Raw genomic sequence first — 19,136 nt, 5'->3', positions numbered from 1 at the left:
TTATAGCAGCAAAGCTTGCCTAATATAGAAGGGGCCAGAAAATAATTTACTTTTCTTACCATTCATTTTGTATTTGGTATCAGAACACATAGGAAGAGAACAAAAGTTGTTTATTATTTTTAGACCAGCTCTCATAAAAACATCTCCCTACTATAAATTTTACAAAATTAATCTAATAAATTCCGGGTGGGAAGGGAAGGGATTGCAAGGAGATGGCAAGATACAATAAATTCAATTTGTCACATAGCAATTTGGCTATGAAGCCATGCCAAAACATTAAATTTCAGCAAAGTGCAAATTTGTACATAAGCACATATGGTGCTAAATAGAAAACAAAAGATTAAAAGAAAGAAAACATAATATTAGCTGCTCATATTTAATTTTTATTCCTCAATTAGCAACAGCAGAGTTAAAGACAATGTTACTTTAGCAAGAAATGAAACACAGGAAGTAGGACAAATGGAAAAACCGGTCACGTGAGAAAATACAGCACATATAAGAGATTCTTCGCTCCCTAGAACAAGGTGTTTACAAAAAAAGTTTATGAATTGCCACCTACACTAAGGAAACTTAATTCTATTAACTCCAGCATTTGAGTTACAAAAGGATATAACAATTCAGTGAATTGGTCATCATCAATCAGACTGTGTACACAGTCACTTCTTACCAGCTTATAAAGGTCTCATTTAAAATACTACACAATACGGCCACCTTAGCAGTAAGTACATTAAACCAAAGCAAAAGAAGAAAAAGCACAAAGCAAAATTAAAAAGACAGAAGAGGTACGTTGTGGGACTTTTGAATTATAGTTAATTAACAATTCAATACTATTACTAACAACACTTTGGAGTAGGTGGCATCTGGTAGCTTTTCAACACCTCGCTGGTGCTTTTGTTTCCTTTCCTGTTCAGAGACCACTCTTATCACACTTTGGTGTCATAACACATATAATGAAATAGAAGTTCAGATTCTGACATCTTTGACTGGGCTATAACATCCAAGTTACTTTAAATAGTACTCAGGCTGTCCTTGCACTACACCCTCATTTCTCTCTACTCTACAACAGTGAGTAATGAATGCCAAACTCGCCCACTCTCTCTTTCCAGATCCCAACAAAACTTGGAGAATTCTTTAAATTATCAGAAATATCTTCAAAGAGAATACTACAAAAAATGATGTCCCACTATGGACTAATACCAACACTTCAGTTTCTAGCCAAATTCCACCTTCTTACCCCACTGCAGTTGCGAGAGGACTATGGCATCAGCTATCACCTTTCAGACAAGCACCAAGGCATCTCATTTCAGTCCACATTTCATTGCCACGCACCTGCATGGTCATGGGTCCAGGGGGCATCTGAGAACCATAATTCATTCCCATCATGCCTGGCATATTGGACTGCATGACAGGAACCATTGGAAATCCTTGCTGTTGCATAGGAATCATCCCTAAAATTAAACATTAAACAAGGTAAGCTTCCAGTTAATGTTAAAGCTTTTTTTTTTTCCTTTTTTCTTTTTTCTTTTTTTTTTTTAAAACTAAACCAGCAAAGGAAAGGAAAAAAACTCTCAACTTTGCTGGACTGTTTAAAAAATAAAAAAATATGTTCCGCTGCAGGCAGCCACAGAATTTCCTTAGTTTAGATATTGGTCAGTCTAAGGGAAGAAACGTTACAGGGCTTTCCCAGTAACTAAGCTGATGAATCCTCCCACCATCCTAAGGATTCCCTGTGGGTTTCTTCCCATATGATTTTTCGAAAGGGTCATCTACAATTAATGAGATTTGATGAACCAGGTTGACTGGTGCTGATAACCGTCCATTTCTCTTAAAAGGAAAACTTACAAACTGGCAGCTTTTGAAGATCAGTCTTGGGAAATAAACTCATCATTTTCACAACATAAATTCATACTCTGATCTAGCTGGATAACTTGTCTGTAGGTTAATCAGCCCACTACATATATTAGAATGGTTACAATATTTGTCAGCAAAAGCTAAACTTCAACAAAATCGGACAAATCAAGTTGGAATGTATTAATTCACTGCATAAAGGCAAGTGGATTCTGTTTCAGTATTTTCATCTCTCATATATTGCTATCTTGGGAGACACACACTAATACATTTGTTACCAGCACACCATGAGATAATTGTAACTGTGCATAACTGAACATCACACACAAAAACACTCCAGGAGGGACGCAACACTCTCAGGAATAATCCATAAGTCAGTCCCTGAGAGTTTTTATGAGAAAACTCTCCACTTCCCCTACAAGTTCTCTCTGTATTTTCCATTAATTAAACACCACCGCAACAGGAATGAGAACAAAGGTAACTTAAGGCTGAGGCTCTCCTATTGTATTAATACTTTCCACACAGGTTGTGACTCTTGTCCCAGGGTCTTGCTGTGCTTTGTAAATATTTACCAGGTCTTGCAACACCCACACAATATGGGTATGCACAGCTGGTAGATGAAGCATAAAGAGGTTAAATACCACACTCAAAATAACACAAAAATCTTAAAGGCAAATTCAGGTTAAAAATGGAGATAGTTTTCCTAGATCTTTAATCTAGCATTCTGGTAACACTGCTTCTTCGACATTGCATAGGAATTTTTATAAATATAGTTGTGAGAGCCAGCTTACCAATATTGCATTAAAGGGGAAAACCAGCCATGGGCTTCAATTCATAATCATGCTTCTAAGCATCAGTGCAGAACTATTTTGTTTAATGTATCTAACCAAAGTAAAGAACTTAAAAATATTAATTTTATACATACCTTGAGGGGGGCCCAAACCACCAGCAACAGGAAACATGAAGCTGGAGGAGGAAAAAAGGGTACATGACAGTCTACCATTTTAGTACAAACATAAATGACTGAAAAAGCTACCTCGACTTGCATGTCAGCACCACCACCCAAAGCCTCCCACCTTCTGGTCAGTGTATCAATCTGCTCCTGCAGGTCTCGCAGAACCCAAACCCACCGCAGGGAAAAGGCCACCCCTCCCAGGGATCCCCCAAAGCACCAGAGTCCCACCAGCACCGTCAGTGCTTTCACAGGCTGCAAAGCTAGGAAGAAATAGATCTTATCCTCCACAGCAGCACTAAAATGGCTTTGACTCATCGACATCACCCACAAGAGAGTTTCAGCACCTACGCAGGTTGGTAACAGGTCAGTTTGTTAGTGTAGGCTAGGCCTTCAAGCACCGCAGAATGAATAAGCATCTCCCATTGGAAGTATCTGATTCAGTAAGACCATTAACTGCACCAGACAATAGTTCTCAGCTGCTTAGTAACAGTTTTCTGCAGAGAAAGAAACTATCCACGAAACCCCACCACTTCTGCATTCTCCCTCCCCCCCCTTTGAAACACTAAGTATCACAAAATAGAACAGTTTCTATTTTCTCAATTACATCTAATTACAAGAAAAATGGTGCCTGGGAAAAAATATTCATTGAAGTATCAAGGGCCAAGTGCACCTGGAGGAAGAACTGTTAAAATTTCAACTGAAATCATAACGGAAATTGCTACCCCTCACTTTCAAGCAGAAGCATGTGCTGTGCTGCCAAACAGCAAAAAAGAACTTAGTTTAAAAGTCTCATTTGCAAGCAACTCTCAGAAACCCATGTCAGCAGTAATTTACCAAACAAGAATCTCACTCAACGTCCCAGGCAGCTATTGGATCAAAATGCCATGAAAAAGAAACACTTACAGATATTCAATATCCCTCAGCACGAGGGTGGATGTAAAAGAAACTGCCTAAGAGTAAAGGAGAAAATGCTATCATAAATGACTGCAGACAGTTTTTCAAAACGTGCAGGAAGTTCCAAAAGCCAAACTGGTTTATAAATATAAAAGAGCTGTGTAATACAAGCACTAAGATAAAATAAGGAATTTAAATTATACATTTATCCAGGAGCAAGTTGTACCTACCCACCCACTATACAGACAGCAGGTTACGTGGTCACCAAGACAACCCATATTACTCTTCATTTCATCCTCTAACTCAGAATCTTCTTAATACTTAAGCTGCTTCTTTTACCCTGACCACTATATGCTGATTTCTCCTTCCACAACACACACCTACACCTCCCACTGGGTCCACGTCTTACCATCCTACATCACCACAATTTTTGGTTTTTCTCTTTGAAGCACTGTGCAGATACACACAACGTTATCTCAAAACAAGTGTTGGGCTTCTCTGGATTGGGATCAGTTCAAACTGCAGCCAAGGTGTATTCAACTGACTGGTGTTCAATTTGGTCATTTTTAATCCACTTCTTAGCATACATATATTAACATCATGAAGACAAACAGCTGACTGAAAATCTCAGAGCAACCCATGACTGAACTCCGGTGCTGGTCAGAAAAGCTGTTTTCTCCACTCAGGGGCTAAAGCCCAGTGAATTAACCGGATTTTGCCTGCGTTTCATTTCACCTATGGAAATAGTTGTCAGTACAGAGTGCCTCCTCCGCAATATACCCCCTTAAAACGTGTGCAAGTTCAGATGTGTGGAGCTTCTGTTGTAAGCCTGATCTGCAAGTGCAGCAATTTTAGGCATCGTAAAAATACACCGTTCTTAGTTTAGTCATAACGATGAAATACTAAAAGTTCTTTTTTAAAAGCTCACAAGTATGGAAAAGTGTTCGTAGCTTCATGTTTTCCCTTCTTGTTGGGGAATCCAGTCAACAAGAATTCTTCCAAATCAGCAAACGTAATGTAAACTGAACAGGCATAGCAAGGTACCACTGCTTGTTGGAAGCAAATAAAGGCCAGACTATTAAATATTTATCCCTTTCTACAGAGCTCCTGATTAATTTATAAGTCTCTGTTGAAAAAAAACCCCAACCAATCAACAAAAAAACCTACAGCTAATTAGAGGGCACTGGAAGAAGAGCTAGTTAAAAGTAGCAAAGCAAGCTCCTGCAGCACAACACTCTGTACGTGCAGCTCAGATTCATCAGGGACCTTGCTCCAAGATTTAGCTGTGCAACTGCCAACATCAGCCACACATGCACGTACATAAACCCCATCAACTTCTTTAGTCAAACAATAAGAATTTTATTTCTAAACTACTTTTTGGAGATGCGTTGTAGTTTAACTCCAGCCGGTAACTAACACCACGCAACCGCTCACTCACTCACTCCCCTCCACCCAGTGGGATGGGCGAGAGAATTCGAAAAAAAAAATAAATAAAACTCGTGGGTTGAGATAAGAACAGTTTAATAGGACAGAAAGGAAGAAAATAATAAAGATGATAACAATAATAATAAAATTACAATAATAATAATAAAAGAATTGGAATTTACAAAACAAGTGATGCACAATGCAATTGCTCACCACTCACCGACCAATGCCTAGTTAGTTCCCGAGCAGCGATCTACGTGTCCGTCTGTCCCCCACCAACTCCCCCCAGTTTATATACTGGGCATGACATCACATGGTATGGAATACCCCTTTGGCCAGTTTGGGTCAGCTGCCCTGGCTGTGTCCTGTGCCAACTTCTTGTGCCCCTCCAGCCTTCTTGCTGGCTGGGCATGAGAAGCTGAAAAACCCTTGACTTAGGATAAACACTACTTAGCAACAACTAAAAACATTGGTGTGTTATCAACATTCTTCTCATACTGAACCCAAAACACAACACCATACCAGCTACTAGAAAGAAAATTAACTCTATCCCAGCTGAAACCAGGACAAGATGCAAAAGAAATGCCCACACACATCTAGTTAAAGCAGCTGATTCTCACTGCTAAGAAAGCAAGCTGAGGCAGTCACTTGTGAGATTAACTGAAGCACTACAGAAAACCATTGAACTTGGTAACCATATAGCAATAGGAGCAACATCAGAAATAGCTTTCTTTTAAAGAGAACATTTTAATTCCAGTTATCTCAAAATAACAACACTGACAGGAGAATTAAGAACAAGCAGGCAATATTAGAACAGCATGTTGTTCCCCCCACCATGCCTTTTTTAAGATAGGCATGATAAATTAAGCAGTCTGTAAGGTCCAATATACTATTTGGGGGCTAAAAGAACATTTATAGCTAGCTGACTGTATGCTCTAAAATGACCAAATGCACTTTCTAGACAATGGAAACCTTTATGACCCCAGATGTTTAAAATATATCATTAATTGACTATTATCAAGCATGTTATTTTAATATATTTTTTTTCTCCTTGTTATTTCCACAATGGTTTAAATGCATCTGCAGACATTTCTGTAGTTCTCAACAGCAGAAGCACTTGACCACCCAGGTTCATGCAGCTAGCCATAACACTTAGGGTAACACAGTAAGAAAGTGTAATATATGTGATACATTGCACAAAATAAAATACGGGAAACAGAGCAATTATGCTACAACAGAACCTTAAAGCAGTAATATAAATCTGTAAATTCCTATCAGATAAGTATTTTAAATACAGAGCTTCAAAACAAACCTAAACAAACCAACAGCTTCAGTCAAAATGCAGGAGGGTGGGGAGAAGCAACTCCTTCTCTGTACACATACTTCACTATAAAAGCTCCAAACTACACATGACATTTTCCTATCCTAAGTGGATTTTTAAGCCCCTTAACTCTCTACCAACACAATATAGACTGTCATTGTATTTTTCGAATGGCAGAAATCCATAAAAATTAAACTGAAACAAGGCAAAGAACTCACACAGACACAGAGAACGGAACCTTTCCTCTACCTCCAGACTTCATTCTCAAAGAACCCAAAATACTAACAATGGGAAACTATGATTTTTATATCCTTTTATTTTTCAAAACCTATAGTCCGCTGATAACATTTTTGTTATTTTCCTGTTAAATTGCTGAGCAGGCAGCATTGCTCTAAGAGGTTAGACTGTTTACCCAGCCCCTCTCAAGAAGTGTTTCAGATTTATATACGTGGGGAAACACAAAGACAGCCTCCCATTCCTTCCACAGCATGCACAGGCAGACATACACACTTCAGCTTTTCTCTTCCCAAGTATTCCAGACCCCTTGGAGCAGCAACCCAGCTCAGAGAGTTGACAGGGAAACCCCAGACCCGTGCCTTGTGTGTGAAGGTTGCCCCGGCGTGGATCCCACCCTCTTCACATTCTCAATAACACTGACAAAACCGCAGGCTTCAGATGTCCAAGAAGACTCAATGAACTTAAATTCCCTTTGTCAAATGCAAAATTTACCCAACCTCTCTAGAAGTAGGGCAACAGAAAAACAGCACGTGAGAGCCTACGTTAAAAAAATAAATAAATCACTAAATCATCAAAGGCAGCAAAATACAGCTTTCTAACCTTTCCAAAACCACAATGACATGTTCACACATCTCTTTTACCACCATTTCTTTCCCCCAACACCATTCCTCAGTCCTCCCCCTTCGATGAAGTGCCTTTTGCGGGGGAAAAGACACCCCCCCCTCCAGCAGCAGCAGCAGGCAAGCAGAGGGTCCGTCCTGCAGCAGCCACACACCTGCCCGGTGGCGATAAGCAACATTTATCGCTGCCAACACCAGTGGCACCCGAGCAGGGCTGGCAAAAACCAAAAATCCCTTTCTGCCCCAACATTTGAGATTGCAGCTGCAGAGCCTGATGGCAAGTGGGCTACGACTGCCCAAGCCCAGACGAGCTGGGGAATAAGATGGGCTCCCAAAAGACAAATACATCCCAGCAAACTGCGAAGCCACCATGGCTGCATTCCCCACACCCGGCTTAGGACCCCCACATCCCACCCAGGACGCCACAGACCCTGCCTAGGACCCCCACACCCCACCCAGGACACCACAGACCCCATCTGGATCCCCACACACCCCACCCAGAACACCACAGACCCTGCCTGGGACCCCCACACCCCACCCAGGACACCACAGACCCCATCTGGATCCCCACACACCCCACCCAGGACCCCACAGACCCCGCCTGGGACCCCCCACACCCCACCCAGGACGCCACAGACCCCACCCGGGATGCCACAGACCCCACCTGGGACCCCCCCCACCCCACCAAGGACCCCACAGATCCCGCCTGGGACACCCCCCCCCCCCAAAACCCACCAGGGCCCTGATCCCTCCTGTACCCCGAGCTCCCACCCCACAAGCCTCCCCCCTTACCTCTACCCCCTCACCGCCCACCAGCTCCCCCATATCTACCGCCCTCCCCGTGTCCCCCATCTATCCTCCTTCTCCCCTCCACAGCCTCCCCCCTCACCTCACTCCCCCCCCCCCCCTCCCCGTGGCCGCAGCCCTCCGGCCCACGCTCGGCCCGGTCCCGTCCGTCCCCTCCCTGCCCCCCCCCCCCCGACCACCGACCTGGCGGCTCCCGCTCCGCCGCCGCCTCCTCCTCCTCCGCCCGCGCCGCCCGCCGCCCCGCCGGCACCCCCCGCGCCGGGTCCCGGCCGCAGCGCCATCTTCCCGCTCCGGCCCCGGCAGCCGCTGTCAGCTGAACGGCGGCAGCGGCGGCTTCGGCTTCCGGGGCCGGGCCACAGTCGCAGCCCGCCCACGGCGGGAACACGCACCCGGGGGGGGGGGGGTGGGAGAATGCCGTCCTGACAGGGGTAGAAGAGGCCATGCCTTCTCTTGAAGAACGCTTGTAAAAATCGAGGCGATAAAATCAACTTCGGGCACCTAAAACCTCTTTCCTGTGAGAAAAGTGCCTCCCTCGCGGCCCAAACGGCGAGGGGACGCGGGGAGACGCAGCCCAGCTCTCCCTCACAGCCGTGCTCCCGCGGAGGGCACTGAAATATTACTTCACCACACGGGAACCGTGCCCGCCAAAACCCTCAGGAGTGCTGTCGAACGAGCGCTGCCGATGAGGTGCGGGGTGAGGTACCGGAGTCTCACAGCTGCGCTCCTCTCTCCTCAGCCAAGGCTTGCTGAAATACCTGGCAAAAACCGTGGAAGCTGTGGAGCTGCTCTTCAGCCTCGGGCAAAGAGGGTGTTCGGTGTGACAGCTTTCCAGCACCTCACACAGGAGTAAATCCTGGGAAAGGCCGCTGCTTAAACTTCTCGATAAGCTACTGATCCGTGTCAGAAATCGCATTAAAATCAAACCCAGCCTCAGAGAAAGAAGCTAGATGAAATTTAAGCTCTCGTTGTTTTAAAACTAAGTCCCTCAGAAACAGAACTGCGGCACCTTCTTCTGCAGAATTACATTTGCACAAAGCAGTTCTCTCTCCTGCTACCACTACTGGAAGAAGCACATCTGTTCTGTGTATTAGCAGTGCCTTGAAAGGTGAATGTTGGTGAAACTGATTCCACGTCATATCTGTCATCAGTATCTTGCAGCAGGCAACTTGGTATTTATCAGAATATACAACTTCATTTTTGTTAAAATATACAGGCAAATTTGTTCATAGATGTCAAAATGAAGACATTATTTCGTATATAACCCAAGTGTAATTCTGCAGTCAGTCAGTCTAGCTTATGAATAAGCAAAACAGGATGCAGAGCGTCTTAGATCAGTTCCTCAAAAAACTTCACAGTTGCGAACTGGGCAGAGCCATGAACACGGCGCTGCTGTAAATGAGTTATACAGACCTGGGAATCCATTTCCAAACTGGATTAAGCATGACAAAGCAAGAAGACAATCCCGTACAGGAATGCTTGCTTAAAGGATTACAGTTGTGAAGGAGAAGCCATTCCTGCATTACTGGAATTCTCACACAACCACAGTGGACCAAGAACACAATCAGGAGGTGGAAAATGTGTGGTACCTGGCCTTTTTGTGTAACAGACTAAGGAATAATGCCTGCAGACTTGTTCCATCAAGGCTGTATAGACAGGCAGGTCTCTGTATTACAATCTTTTATGACCTTGTTTATTCTTTGAGGCTTAAATATGAAACAGTACAAAATTACTAGTTTACAGACATGTCAAGTATCATTTACTTCAAAATGATTTTATAGAAGCAAAAAAGTAGGAGGAGCAAGACTTTACTTTCACATACAATAGAAGTGGGTTTGGTTTGGGTTTTTTAGAGTGTCCAGGGAAGTCTTTCACAGCTGCATTTATCAAGCCTAACAGTAAATGTTTTCTGCCACTGAATCTTCTGGAAGTCTGACAAACATATTAGGGGTGATCTGAACACAGAACTGACAGCATTTCCAAGGAGTAATACAAAACTGCGTAAGAGTAACAGAATCAGATGCTATTTTTGAACTACTGTTCAGAAACACAAGGCATTTACTGCAAGAACACACTCTTCAGCTTCTATGAGAAGCACTCAGGAATCCTCTACTGGTATTTCAGTGGAGACTTTTTTGCATGTAAGCATCCATCCTCACCCAGGAGGAAACATAAGAAATACTTTTCTCTCTTCCCCTTTGCCGCTATCTTCATTCTTCTGTTTTTCAGTACGGACATAAGTGTCAGCCCCAGCTCACAAGTAGTCTGTTGCTATTCAGCTTTTTGAAACAGTCTGTAATTTACTGCCATTTTTATCTTCTTTAACTTTCTTTTTTTCCTTAATATTTTCCTTTGTAGTTTTCCTACAGAAACACATTGGAGACCAAGACACCTGAACATAACATACGAAGTATATAGCAGTGACACAGACATGAGTTGTTTTACATCATGTTAGTGCAGCTGAACATAAATCCTTCAGTAGCAACACTCCAAAGCATGGGTAATGCTGTTCTTTGTGACCCCTTCTACTACACCAAACTGCTACACACCAGTCTTCTGTGAGATCTAGTCATTACAACTTAATACTCCATGCATGAAAATCAAAGCCAGCCCTTTGCCAGAAGAGGAGCAGATAGGTTCTGTCAAGTGATAGCTAGTCTGAAGTCTGGCTTTAAGGCCAGCGGTTTAAACTCAGCTTGCTACCACCTGATACATGGCACCTAAAACCATTATGACTGGGTGGTCCATCCAAACAAGTTATTGGTTATTTTAGAGGAAGTTTGCTGGGCTTTTTCTGGATAAATGGCATCTCTTACCTCCTCTTGAGAAAAACCTACTTACGTTTTTCTTTTCCCTTTTTTTAAGAAGCACTGAGGGGTGGTACAAATGGATTCTCTTGTCAATGGTTTCTTAATGAATTTCTTCTTTTGTATGCTGAGAATGACATTTAGTGAAGGATTAAGTTACTTTAAAGGGCAAAAATTAATACCCAAAGTAAATAAAACAGATAATGAAAACCTTTACTGGTTGTTAGGGATTTATGGGTCTGAATGTATTTTCAGTGTTGTTTATTCCAAGATTAGTTCAGCCATGTTATCTCCGAGAGATTCAAACCAACTTTATTTTAATATATGTCTAATTTATATATATGGATTTCTAGTTTTAGAAACTATTAGAAGTTATTAAAAAGCATGAAAAGAAACACTAACTAAAAAACTATTTATCTGTATGCATACACCCCTACACCAATTTTTCTAAAGGTAACTCAAAAGAATAAAGGACTTTCTTTCATTTATCAGAAGCCCAATTCATGAGTGTGGGCCTAGGAAGTCTAAAGCAGATTTCAAGGAAATAATTAAAAAAATAGTTCATTCCAGGGAAACCTTAAGTTGAGAATTCTTTTTGTTTCCATTTTTGTCTGGGTAAAAAACCGCCACCCCCACCCCATCTAAAATTCCTTTTGCAGCTGAACTACAACTATATTGCAAACAACTGGATCTTTTGGAACCCTTATACCCCCAGCACCACTCATGCAACTGTTAAAATGGGAAACAAACTGGTAAACTATTCAAATGAACATACCTTTGCAGTTTAGGAAAGTGTTTTATGTAGTCTGGCACAGGACAGCCAGCTCGCTGAATAACATTGGCTATACTGGAAAGGAGAGGAGGGAATAGATCAACTCCAGCATTGAGCGCTTGGACAACAGATAAGCATCTTATGTGGAAAATAGCAATTCATAACAACTGGCTGTTTTGTTGTTGTTTTTTTGTTTTGTTGTGTTTTTTTAAAGCAAGAAATAAAGACACAAAAGCAAGTTTGAAGTAAGGTGAGGAAGAAACAAAAAGACGTAAAAGGCTTAAATGAAACTAGTGACTCCATTTGGATAGTTTAAACAAATTGAAACTCTAGGTGAGTACAGTCTTCAAGGAGATGAAGAAAAAGCAGTAAGCCAAAACAGAGAATCGTACCAAGTAATTTTGGACACAAGAAAGTTAAAGAACTGGATTAAAAACCATAAAGCACAGCATGAGGTAGTCATACTTTCTACATGGCAAATGATTCAGGAAAACCAGAACAAGAGCAAAGTTAGTTGTAAAGACTGTTGAACATGCCCTTTAGTGAGGTTCAAGTCAGAATAACTGACTTTCACCGAAAGGTGCTACTAAGTAAGCCATCACGTTGTCATTACTGGCAACAAGACTGAAAGAAGTGAAAGCCTGCTAGTTTCTCTCTTGCTGCATTAGTGAAAGGCTTCAAAAAGAAACCTTAAAATTTAAATGTTCTCAGTCTTCCCCATACTGCGGTACCACCTTGTAATTCCATCATGCTGATACAGAGCGCTCTCTCTCTAGTTTTAAGAGCTTTTTACAGCAATGTGGGGCTTCCAGAGCATGGCAATACTGTGCTTATGAGGCATGTGGTACCAGACACAACCATATGGTTCAGCAATACACTATATAAAACAAAAAACATTTTTCCTATATCATGTTTCCAATTTACCTCCGTAATAAAGGTTTATCATCTTCTGTAAAGAAAGTGACTGCTTTCCCTGCGTGGCCTGCTCTTCCAGTACGACCTGTCAAACACAAATTTTGCAAAGAGTAGAGATTTTACTTTAAATATCTCCCTTTATTCTATTCCTCTTCACAGCCCCAGCCTCCTGACATGTATTGTATATTAAGCATACTACCAAGCAGCTGATCCCCAAAGATTGTTTCTATTGGATGAAAGCACAGGTATGTCTGAAGTGTCTAAATATTTAAGGTTCATAAAAGACTGACAAAAAGTAATGCAGTTTTACTAGAAGTTGAGCCCAGTATACTCTGGCTCAAGTGATGTAGAAGCTAGTACTGCAGCAACAGAGGCGGCTCGGTTTCAAGATTTTTGCTAATGCACAGGAGCATCTATGTTAAAGATCTGGGAAATGAGAAAAAGGACATAATTTGTGAACAGTCCCTCACCTATCCTGTGGATGTATTCCACTGCACTTGTTGGCAAATCATAATTGATGACCATGTTCACTCCTTTGAAGTCAATCCCTCGAGCTAGCAAGGCTGAGCAGATGAGCACCCAGATCTTCCCAGCTCTGAAACTGTGTACTACGTTATCTCTCTAGGAAAGGAAAAGAGAAGAAAGGTACTTGGAAACAACCTAATTAGCAATTTGAGAAAGGAGGCGAACTTGGCATGATATTAACAAGTAAAACTAAACCTCTAAACCAAAACCTGCAGTAATTTACTGTCAAAGTTACTTGAAGTTACATTCCAACACTCTTGCTTTTACCTTTCTCTCTAACTTGTGTCTTGGAAAGAAATTACATCCTCCTACCTGTTGCTGAGTTTTGTCTGCATGGATGACGTCCACATTGATGCCTTCATAAATAAGTTCATGGAAAAGCTCTTTAGCCCTCTCAATAGACTGTACAAAAACAAGGACTGGAGGAGCAAAACCCTGCAAAAGAATAAGCTTGTCTAAGGTTCAAGTCCTTTTCCTACCATTACTGATTGCAGATACTGAGCTACTAAAGAGACTTAACCACTCCCAGTATTTTACATCTCAGAGGACTTTTTTTTTTTTTTTTGACTAGCCAAATCTTTGGGAGTCAGAACTAAGCAAGTTCAGCTCCATTGCCTTTGATGGAATTGTTCCTAATTTAAGCATCAGTGTGTATTGTAATCCACAGAAACAGACACTTTTTTTCTTCCAACCAATGCAAAGAACCCACTCACACTGCCAAGTGAAATTAAACAGACTGTTAATACAAACTGCTCCTAAGCAAGACTCAAATATATAACCAAGAATGGGGAACACTCTCAGTTTTCATAGGTAGGGTACTTACTCTTTCTCTGGTACAGCAGATTTGGACAATGGTTTAACATGTGTCACAGAGAAGTCTTTGCCCTAGGAAATTATGAGTCTGACAGAACACACAGCTCAGTTCAGTAGTAAGCAGAATGTACTCAGTCTCTCCAAAATACCTTTTTAATAAGGTCTCTCATTGCTGTTAGTTTTCCTGTCTCAGATCCAACAAACAACAGCTCTTGCTCTACTGTCTCTGCTGCAGAGTTTCTGAAACCAGAAATCCAACGGAAGTGTGCTACCATTAGAGTTTATTTACAGATTTATAAACACTAAAAAACATAAAATATTACCTGATGAAAGAAAACTATTGCACAACAAACTTATTGCACCAGTACATGCTTCTAAGATTAACGTTTACTTGATGATAAAGTAATGGGTAAAAGAAAACAATGCCTTCCCTAATAGGCGAGAAAGATCCATATGCCTACACAATTTTTTCTGGAGACAAACAACCTGCAGTACTAAGACTAACAACAGAGACATACAACTAAGCAGACTGATGATGCAAAGAAAGCAAATAATTTGCCCAGGAAAGGAAAAAAAAACCATGAGAGAGTCGGAGTACAACTGCACACCTACCTTGCTCCAACGGACACCAGAACAACACTGTCAAGGTTGAGTTTACACCACTCCTCTACATCACGTGCAAAGGTTGCACTGAACAAGGCTCTTCTCACCACGTGGGACGTGCATGCCAGGAAGATAGAGGCCAGCTGGTCTCGGAACCCTGACTTCCCATCTTCAAACAGTTTGTCTGACTCATCCACCACCAGCCACTCCACACTAGGAACAGAGAGGTTTGCTTTTCAGTAAAAATCACTTGTGGAGACGGCAAAAGTTCTAACACACCATCACAGATGCAAGGACTATGCATGCATCTGTTTTTCAGTGGCCAAGCTGGTCGCAAAGCCAGGTTTGATAAAGACTCTTGGTACCTGGTCAAGTCTATTGCTGGAGGATCTTGTTTCAGCAAATAAATGAGTCTGTTCGGAGTTGTAACTAGTATATCTAAAGAAAGAGAGAGAGAAAAAAAGGCAAGATGTTGAAAAAGACGCAAAATAAACCAGACTAACAGTGGCCTGAGAAACCCAAGTTCCAATCCAATCTACCAGAGGTACCATTTAACAGGGTCCACTGTCAGGCTCAGTTCCTATTTCTTCCATACCAGCTACTTTTTTAGTGTTGAGCCATAGATTGCACATCTCGAGTGGTATTAACCAATCTCTTTAAAACCATGCAGGCTAGAAGAGAAAGGTCAGTGACATTTTTTAAATTTTTAGAAGCACTTCAGTAGTTAGAACAATTACCAAATTTCTTAGAAGACTTGGGCCCAAACTTCTTCGCTGCTTCAGCTGCCTTGTGGATCATATGTATTCTGAAGCCTGTCCCCTCAGCCAACTTCACCAGCTCTCGATGCGTCTGAAAAGGCAGCAACAGAGATTAAATTTACAAACTTAGCTGATTGGCTTTTCTAAGCAGAAAAACTACAGACAATCCTGAAGATACAGCTTCAGACAACACCCCGATTTCAGTGTTAGGAGAAAGCTGTCTAGTTTTCTTAGCATAACAGAACACAGCTTTCTAACACTTATTATTCACTTGAAAGTTCTCATGGGTCTGACTACCACATTTTGACTCTAACGATGTAGCTCCCACAAGCCCCCTCTCCCATTTGAATAAAAATGGAACTCTGCCAAAGCTGTGATTTTTATTTCAGTTTAATAACAAAGCTTCAATGTCAAGTTATTCGTTGAAATTCTGCATTTGGGACAAACAGATAAGTCTCCTGTAGCAATCTCAAATACGAAAGTAGGTATTAAGAGCACCTAAGCATTGGGCAGTTTAAAATATGATCAAAGAATCCTGAGCCTCTAATCTAATCATTTAGATTGGACTGAGATACTAGATATGTAGCTATTTCACAGAAGAAAAAAGACTTAAAAGAAATATTTAAATTAGCTTTTTCTAATATCTGAGGGCAATAAAGGAAAAAAATATTTACTAAGCTGCTATTTTAGTGATTCAGAGTGAAAACTTTTAAGTACATCACTACGACAACCCCTTTGCCCTCAAGACACACCTGGCTAGCAAGTTCTCGGGTAGGTGATATGATCAGAGCCCTGAATCCTTTGTTCCTAGGTTGCTTCAGATGCGTTAAGAGAGGAATACAAAATGCCAGTGTTTTTCCAGACCCAGTAGGAGCTGAAGCTAGAAGTTCCCGACCCTGTAATAAAAACAAGGGTATTATATTTTACTAGAAAAAAAGAAGAAAAAACCCCCACATTTACGTAAATATTAACGCTACAAAGCCAAAATACATTAGTAAAAGCACAGACCAAGAATACTGCAATGGCTAAGTTTTGAACTCTGATGCAGTTCATGTACCTCTAAAGCTGTGCAACTAACCACTGCTGTGACCCTAAAGGGAGAGGCCACTCTCCAAATTTTGCCATTCTCCCTGTAATAAAATGCAGTGGCAGAAAACCTACATGAAGCATGACGGGAATAGCCTGCATCTGGATAGGTGTTGGGACCTGGAAGCCAGCAGCTTGAATATTCTCCATGATTTTAGGGTGGATTTTGTATTCCTTTTGAAGTTGCTCAAACGTAGCAATTGGGTCAGGAAGATCTGTTCCTTGAATATTAATCTTGTGTTGATTTCTGAAGCGGTTTATCTAAAAGACAAAACACAAAACTCTTTCTTTCTTTGACAGCATAAAACTAAACATGTATGGATTCCTCTCCTGGTTACATTGCCCATACTCAGTCACCCTCCTCCCAAGAGAAATTACCAGAAATAAACCTCAATTTTCAGATCGAACACCCACAGAAACCAAGTAATCGGTTGCTACATTAGAATTCCATGGCCCCACCTTTTCTCTTCTCAAGCGTTCAAGTTTTTCTGCAGTAGGCTTTTTGTCTTTTGCATCTTCGAATTTTGCTTCCAGAGAGGACATCCACTTTATTCCATTACTTTCTGACAACTCTGGCATTGATGCTGCTTCTGGAAGTTTCAAAAAATTGAAATTTCCGTTAGTAAAATCCAGTCCAAAATTATTTGGTAAAAAAGAACACCTCAAAACCCTTTTTCTCTCATTCTCACTAAAGTTAATGAAAACTCCAGACGGATGGCAATCACATCCCCATACCTTAACACCAAATCTCAGCCCAATTATTTTATCAGCTCTGTCACAGGCCAGCTAAAGAACCCAGAAGCCTCTTTTTTTTCTGGTAAAACGACCTACAGTACCTGCACATTCAAAGTAAACCGAAACAAGCCACGCGAACTTGATCAGCGTATTCTGCCAAGGACATGCATACATGTACATAAATACCTCGTGCCTTTTTCTTTTTTCTTTTCCCTTCACTGCTTTCTGCAGTTCTTTTTCTTTTTCCCGCCACCTCTCCGCTGTTTTTCCTAGCTCCATCTTCCTTCTGCTGCTCTCCACCCTCCACCTCCTCTCCAGCCCCTACGAGCCTCCAGCCCTCCTCGGCAGATCCCAGGGGGGCTTCCTCCTTGCACCCGAAGAAGTCAAGGCTCTCCGGCGAGACGCCGCCGCTCCCCTTTATCACCTGGAGGGGAAAAAAATTAGGGAAAACTGTGAGACACCCTGCCCGGATCCCAGCACCTCCCCGACCGCTACCACAGAGCCGCAGGTAGGCCCGGGGGCCGGCCGCAGGGAACGGACGGGGCCCGTCGGCCGCTATCACGGGAGGGAACGTGACCCAAACCCGTCCCAGCTTCCCCCCCTCCCCTGGTGTGCTCCGCACCCCGAATCGCCGCGCATCGATCCCGAAACGCCGCACGTCAAAGCGAGCACCGGCACCCAACCGCCGAAACAGCTCCTGCGCCTCCATGCCGCTTCATTCCCAACGCTCCCCGCGGCGCCCCCGGAAGTAGCGAGTACATCCGGGGGATGCGGAGGCGGAGCTCATGACGTGCCTGGCCGGGTATCATAGCAACCACCCCGCGGGGGTGTCATGGCGCCGCGTTGCCGTGGCAACCGCGGGGTTAGGCTCCGCCGGGCCGCGCTCCGCTCTAGGCCGCACCAGGCCAGGCGTACCGGGAAAAGCCATCCCGGGGCGGGCATGGCTGTCCCGATAGCGGAAAGCAGCCATCCCTTCCCTGCTGTAGGGCCGGCCTCAGCCTTGAGGAGCTCCGGGATGGCTGTGGGGTCTCTCCCGTCCGGCCCCTTCCAGACCCCGTTACTGCAGCTCCGCCCCGCTGCAGTAACGGGGTCTGGAAGGGGCCGGACGGGAGAGACCCCCACAGCAGGGTGGTGTTTGTTGAGGCCCTGTTTCTTTTTTTTTTAAAGTTTATAATCACCTGCTTGAGGTCTAAACAAATCAGAAATATCAAAATCCGGCATATGAGCCATAAAACTGTACTACATCTTTATAGGCCGATCGCAGCGTTTTGTCCTTTTGTGTATTCCTGATGGCCAGTTAATTGCACTGACTGCTTCAGCTATTTTTAAGGAACGGTTCAGCTGAATAAGAGGACAAAAGCTTTTGTGGGAAGTTTTTGTTCGGACGTGTCTGGGCTTTGGTGATTTACAGTATCATTAGCTGATCTCAAAGGACTGACCTCTCTTCTATCCATCACCGTGCCGGCAAGTAGAGATTATCAGCTCCGCTGGGCACAACCACTCTGCCTCTTAGAGATGTAAACTTAGGTCCTAGATATTTCTGAGGAGGCAAAACAGCGGCTTATAGCACTTTTCATTGCCTGGATCATCCCTTGTTTTATATTCTCTTCCTGGATTGGCAGGGAAGTCCCACCGTGACCTGCAACAAGTGGCTCTGCCTTTTCCTGTGAAAGCAGAGGAATGTTCTCTCTTGGTTTGATACAAACCCAATTTGTTAAAAAATACTTGGGGCTCAATCCTGCACTACCCTCCTGATTTTAAGACCCACACTAACAGAACATTTCAGCGTGCGTTTTGTGAAGCCAGTTAGCAGTCCCAGCGACACCTAAATTAAAGTCAGGAATGTGCCCAGTTAATTTATTTAATCCTTGATTTCCATTGATACAATCCGGCCTCACAACTGTGCTTGAATAAAGAAATGCTGGAGGCAATGGCAGGAGCGACACAGCAACTGGCTCAGCTGCTCAGGACAATCAAGAAACTTTGCATAGATTAAGATCAGAATTTATTTAATTCAT

The 19,136-nt window shown here is 42.8% G+C and overlaps 2 protein-coding genes across 5 annotated transcripts in view; both read right to left on the bottom strand.

Annotated features, from left to right (window-relative positions):
- The window catches only part of SYNRG (synergin gamma), a 43,235-nt gene extending 34,835 nt beyond the window's left edge, over positions 1-8,400 (bottom strand). For all 3 annotated transcript variants that reach the window (XM_049802392.1, XM_049802393.1, XM_049802395.1), the window contains exons 1-3: positions 8,291-8,400; positions 2,774-2,814; positions 1,330-1,448 (exon numbers count right to left, since the gene is read on the bottom strand). In XM_049802392.1, coding sequence (XP_049658349.1) covers positions 1,330-1,448; positions 2,774-2,814; positions 8,291-8,388 — 258 coding nt within the window. In that variant the 5' untranslated portion in view covers positions 8,389-8,400. The remainder of the gene's footprint in view (positions 1-1,329; positions 1,449-2,773; positions 2,815-8,290) is intronic.
- Positions 8,401-9,779: 1,379 nt separating this feature from the next.
- DDX52 (DExD-box helicase 52) lies at positions 9,780-17,856 on the bottom strand. 2 transcript variants are annotated; one of them, XM_049803220.1, is made up of 15 exons: positions 17,741-17,856; positions 17,305-17,542; positions 16,843-16,973; positions 16,459-16,644; positions 16,050-16,193; positions 15,277-15,388; positions 14,905-14,977; positions 14,549-14,752; positions 14,086-14,176; positions 13,436-13,558; positions 13,069-13,219; positions 12,608-12,683; positions 11,687-11,758; positions 10,946-11,038; positions 9,780-10,467 (listed from the first exon to the last, which is right to left on the bottom strand). In XM_049803220.1, exons 1-15 carry the CDS (start codon positions 17,825-17,827, stop codon positions 10,380-10,382), a joined length of 1,869 nt encoding a protein of 622 aa, XP_049659177.1. In that variant the 5' UTR covers positions 17,828-17,856; the 3' UTR covers positions 9,780-10,379. The 2 variants fall into 2 exon arrangements, with proteins under 2 accessions (XP_049659177.1, XP_049659178.1); XM_049803221.1 differs by lacking the exon at positions 17,741-17,856 and having other exon boundaries at positions 17,312-17,406.
- Between the last annotated feature and the right edge of the window lie 1,280 nt (positions 17,857-19,136).

This window comes from Accipiter gentilis, chromosome 6 (assembly GCF_929443795.1).
Source record: "Accipiter gentilis chromosome 6, bAccGen1.1, whole genome shotgun sequence".
Taxonomy (NCBI): domain Eukaryota; kingdom Metazoa; phylum Chordata; class Aves; order Accipitriformes; family Accipitridae; genus Astur; species Astur gentilis.
Note: the sequence above shows the minus strand (reverse complement) of the source record. Positions and strands in the feature narration are given on the sequence as shown.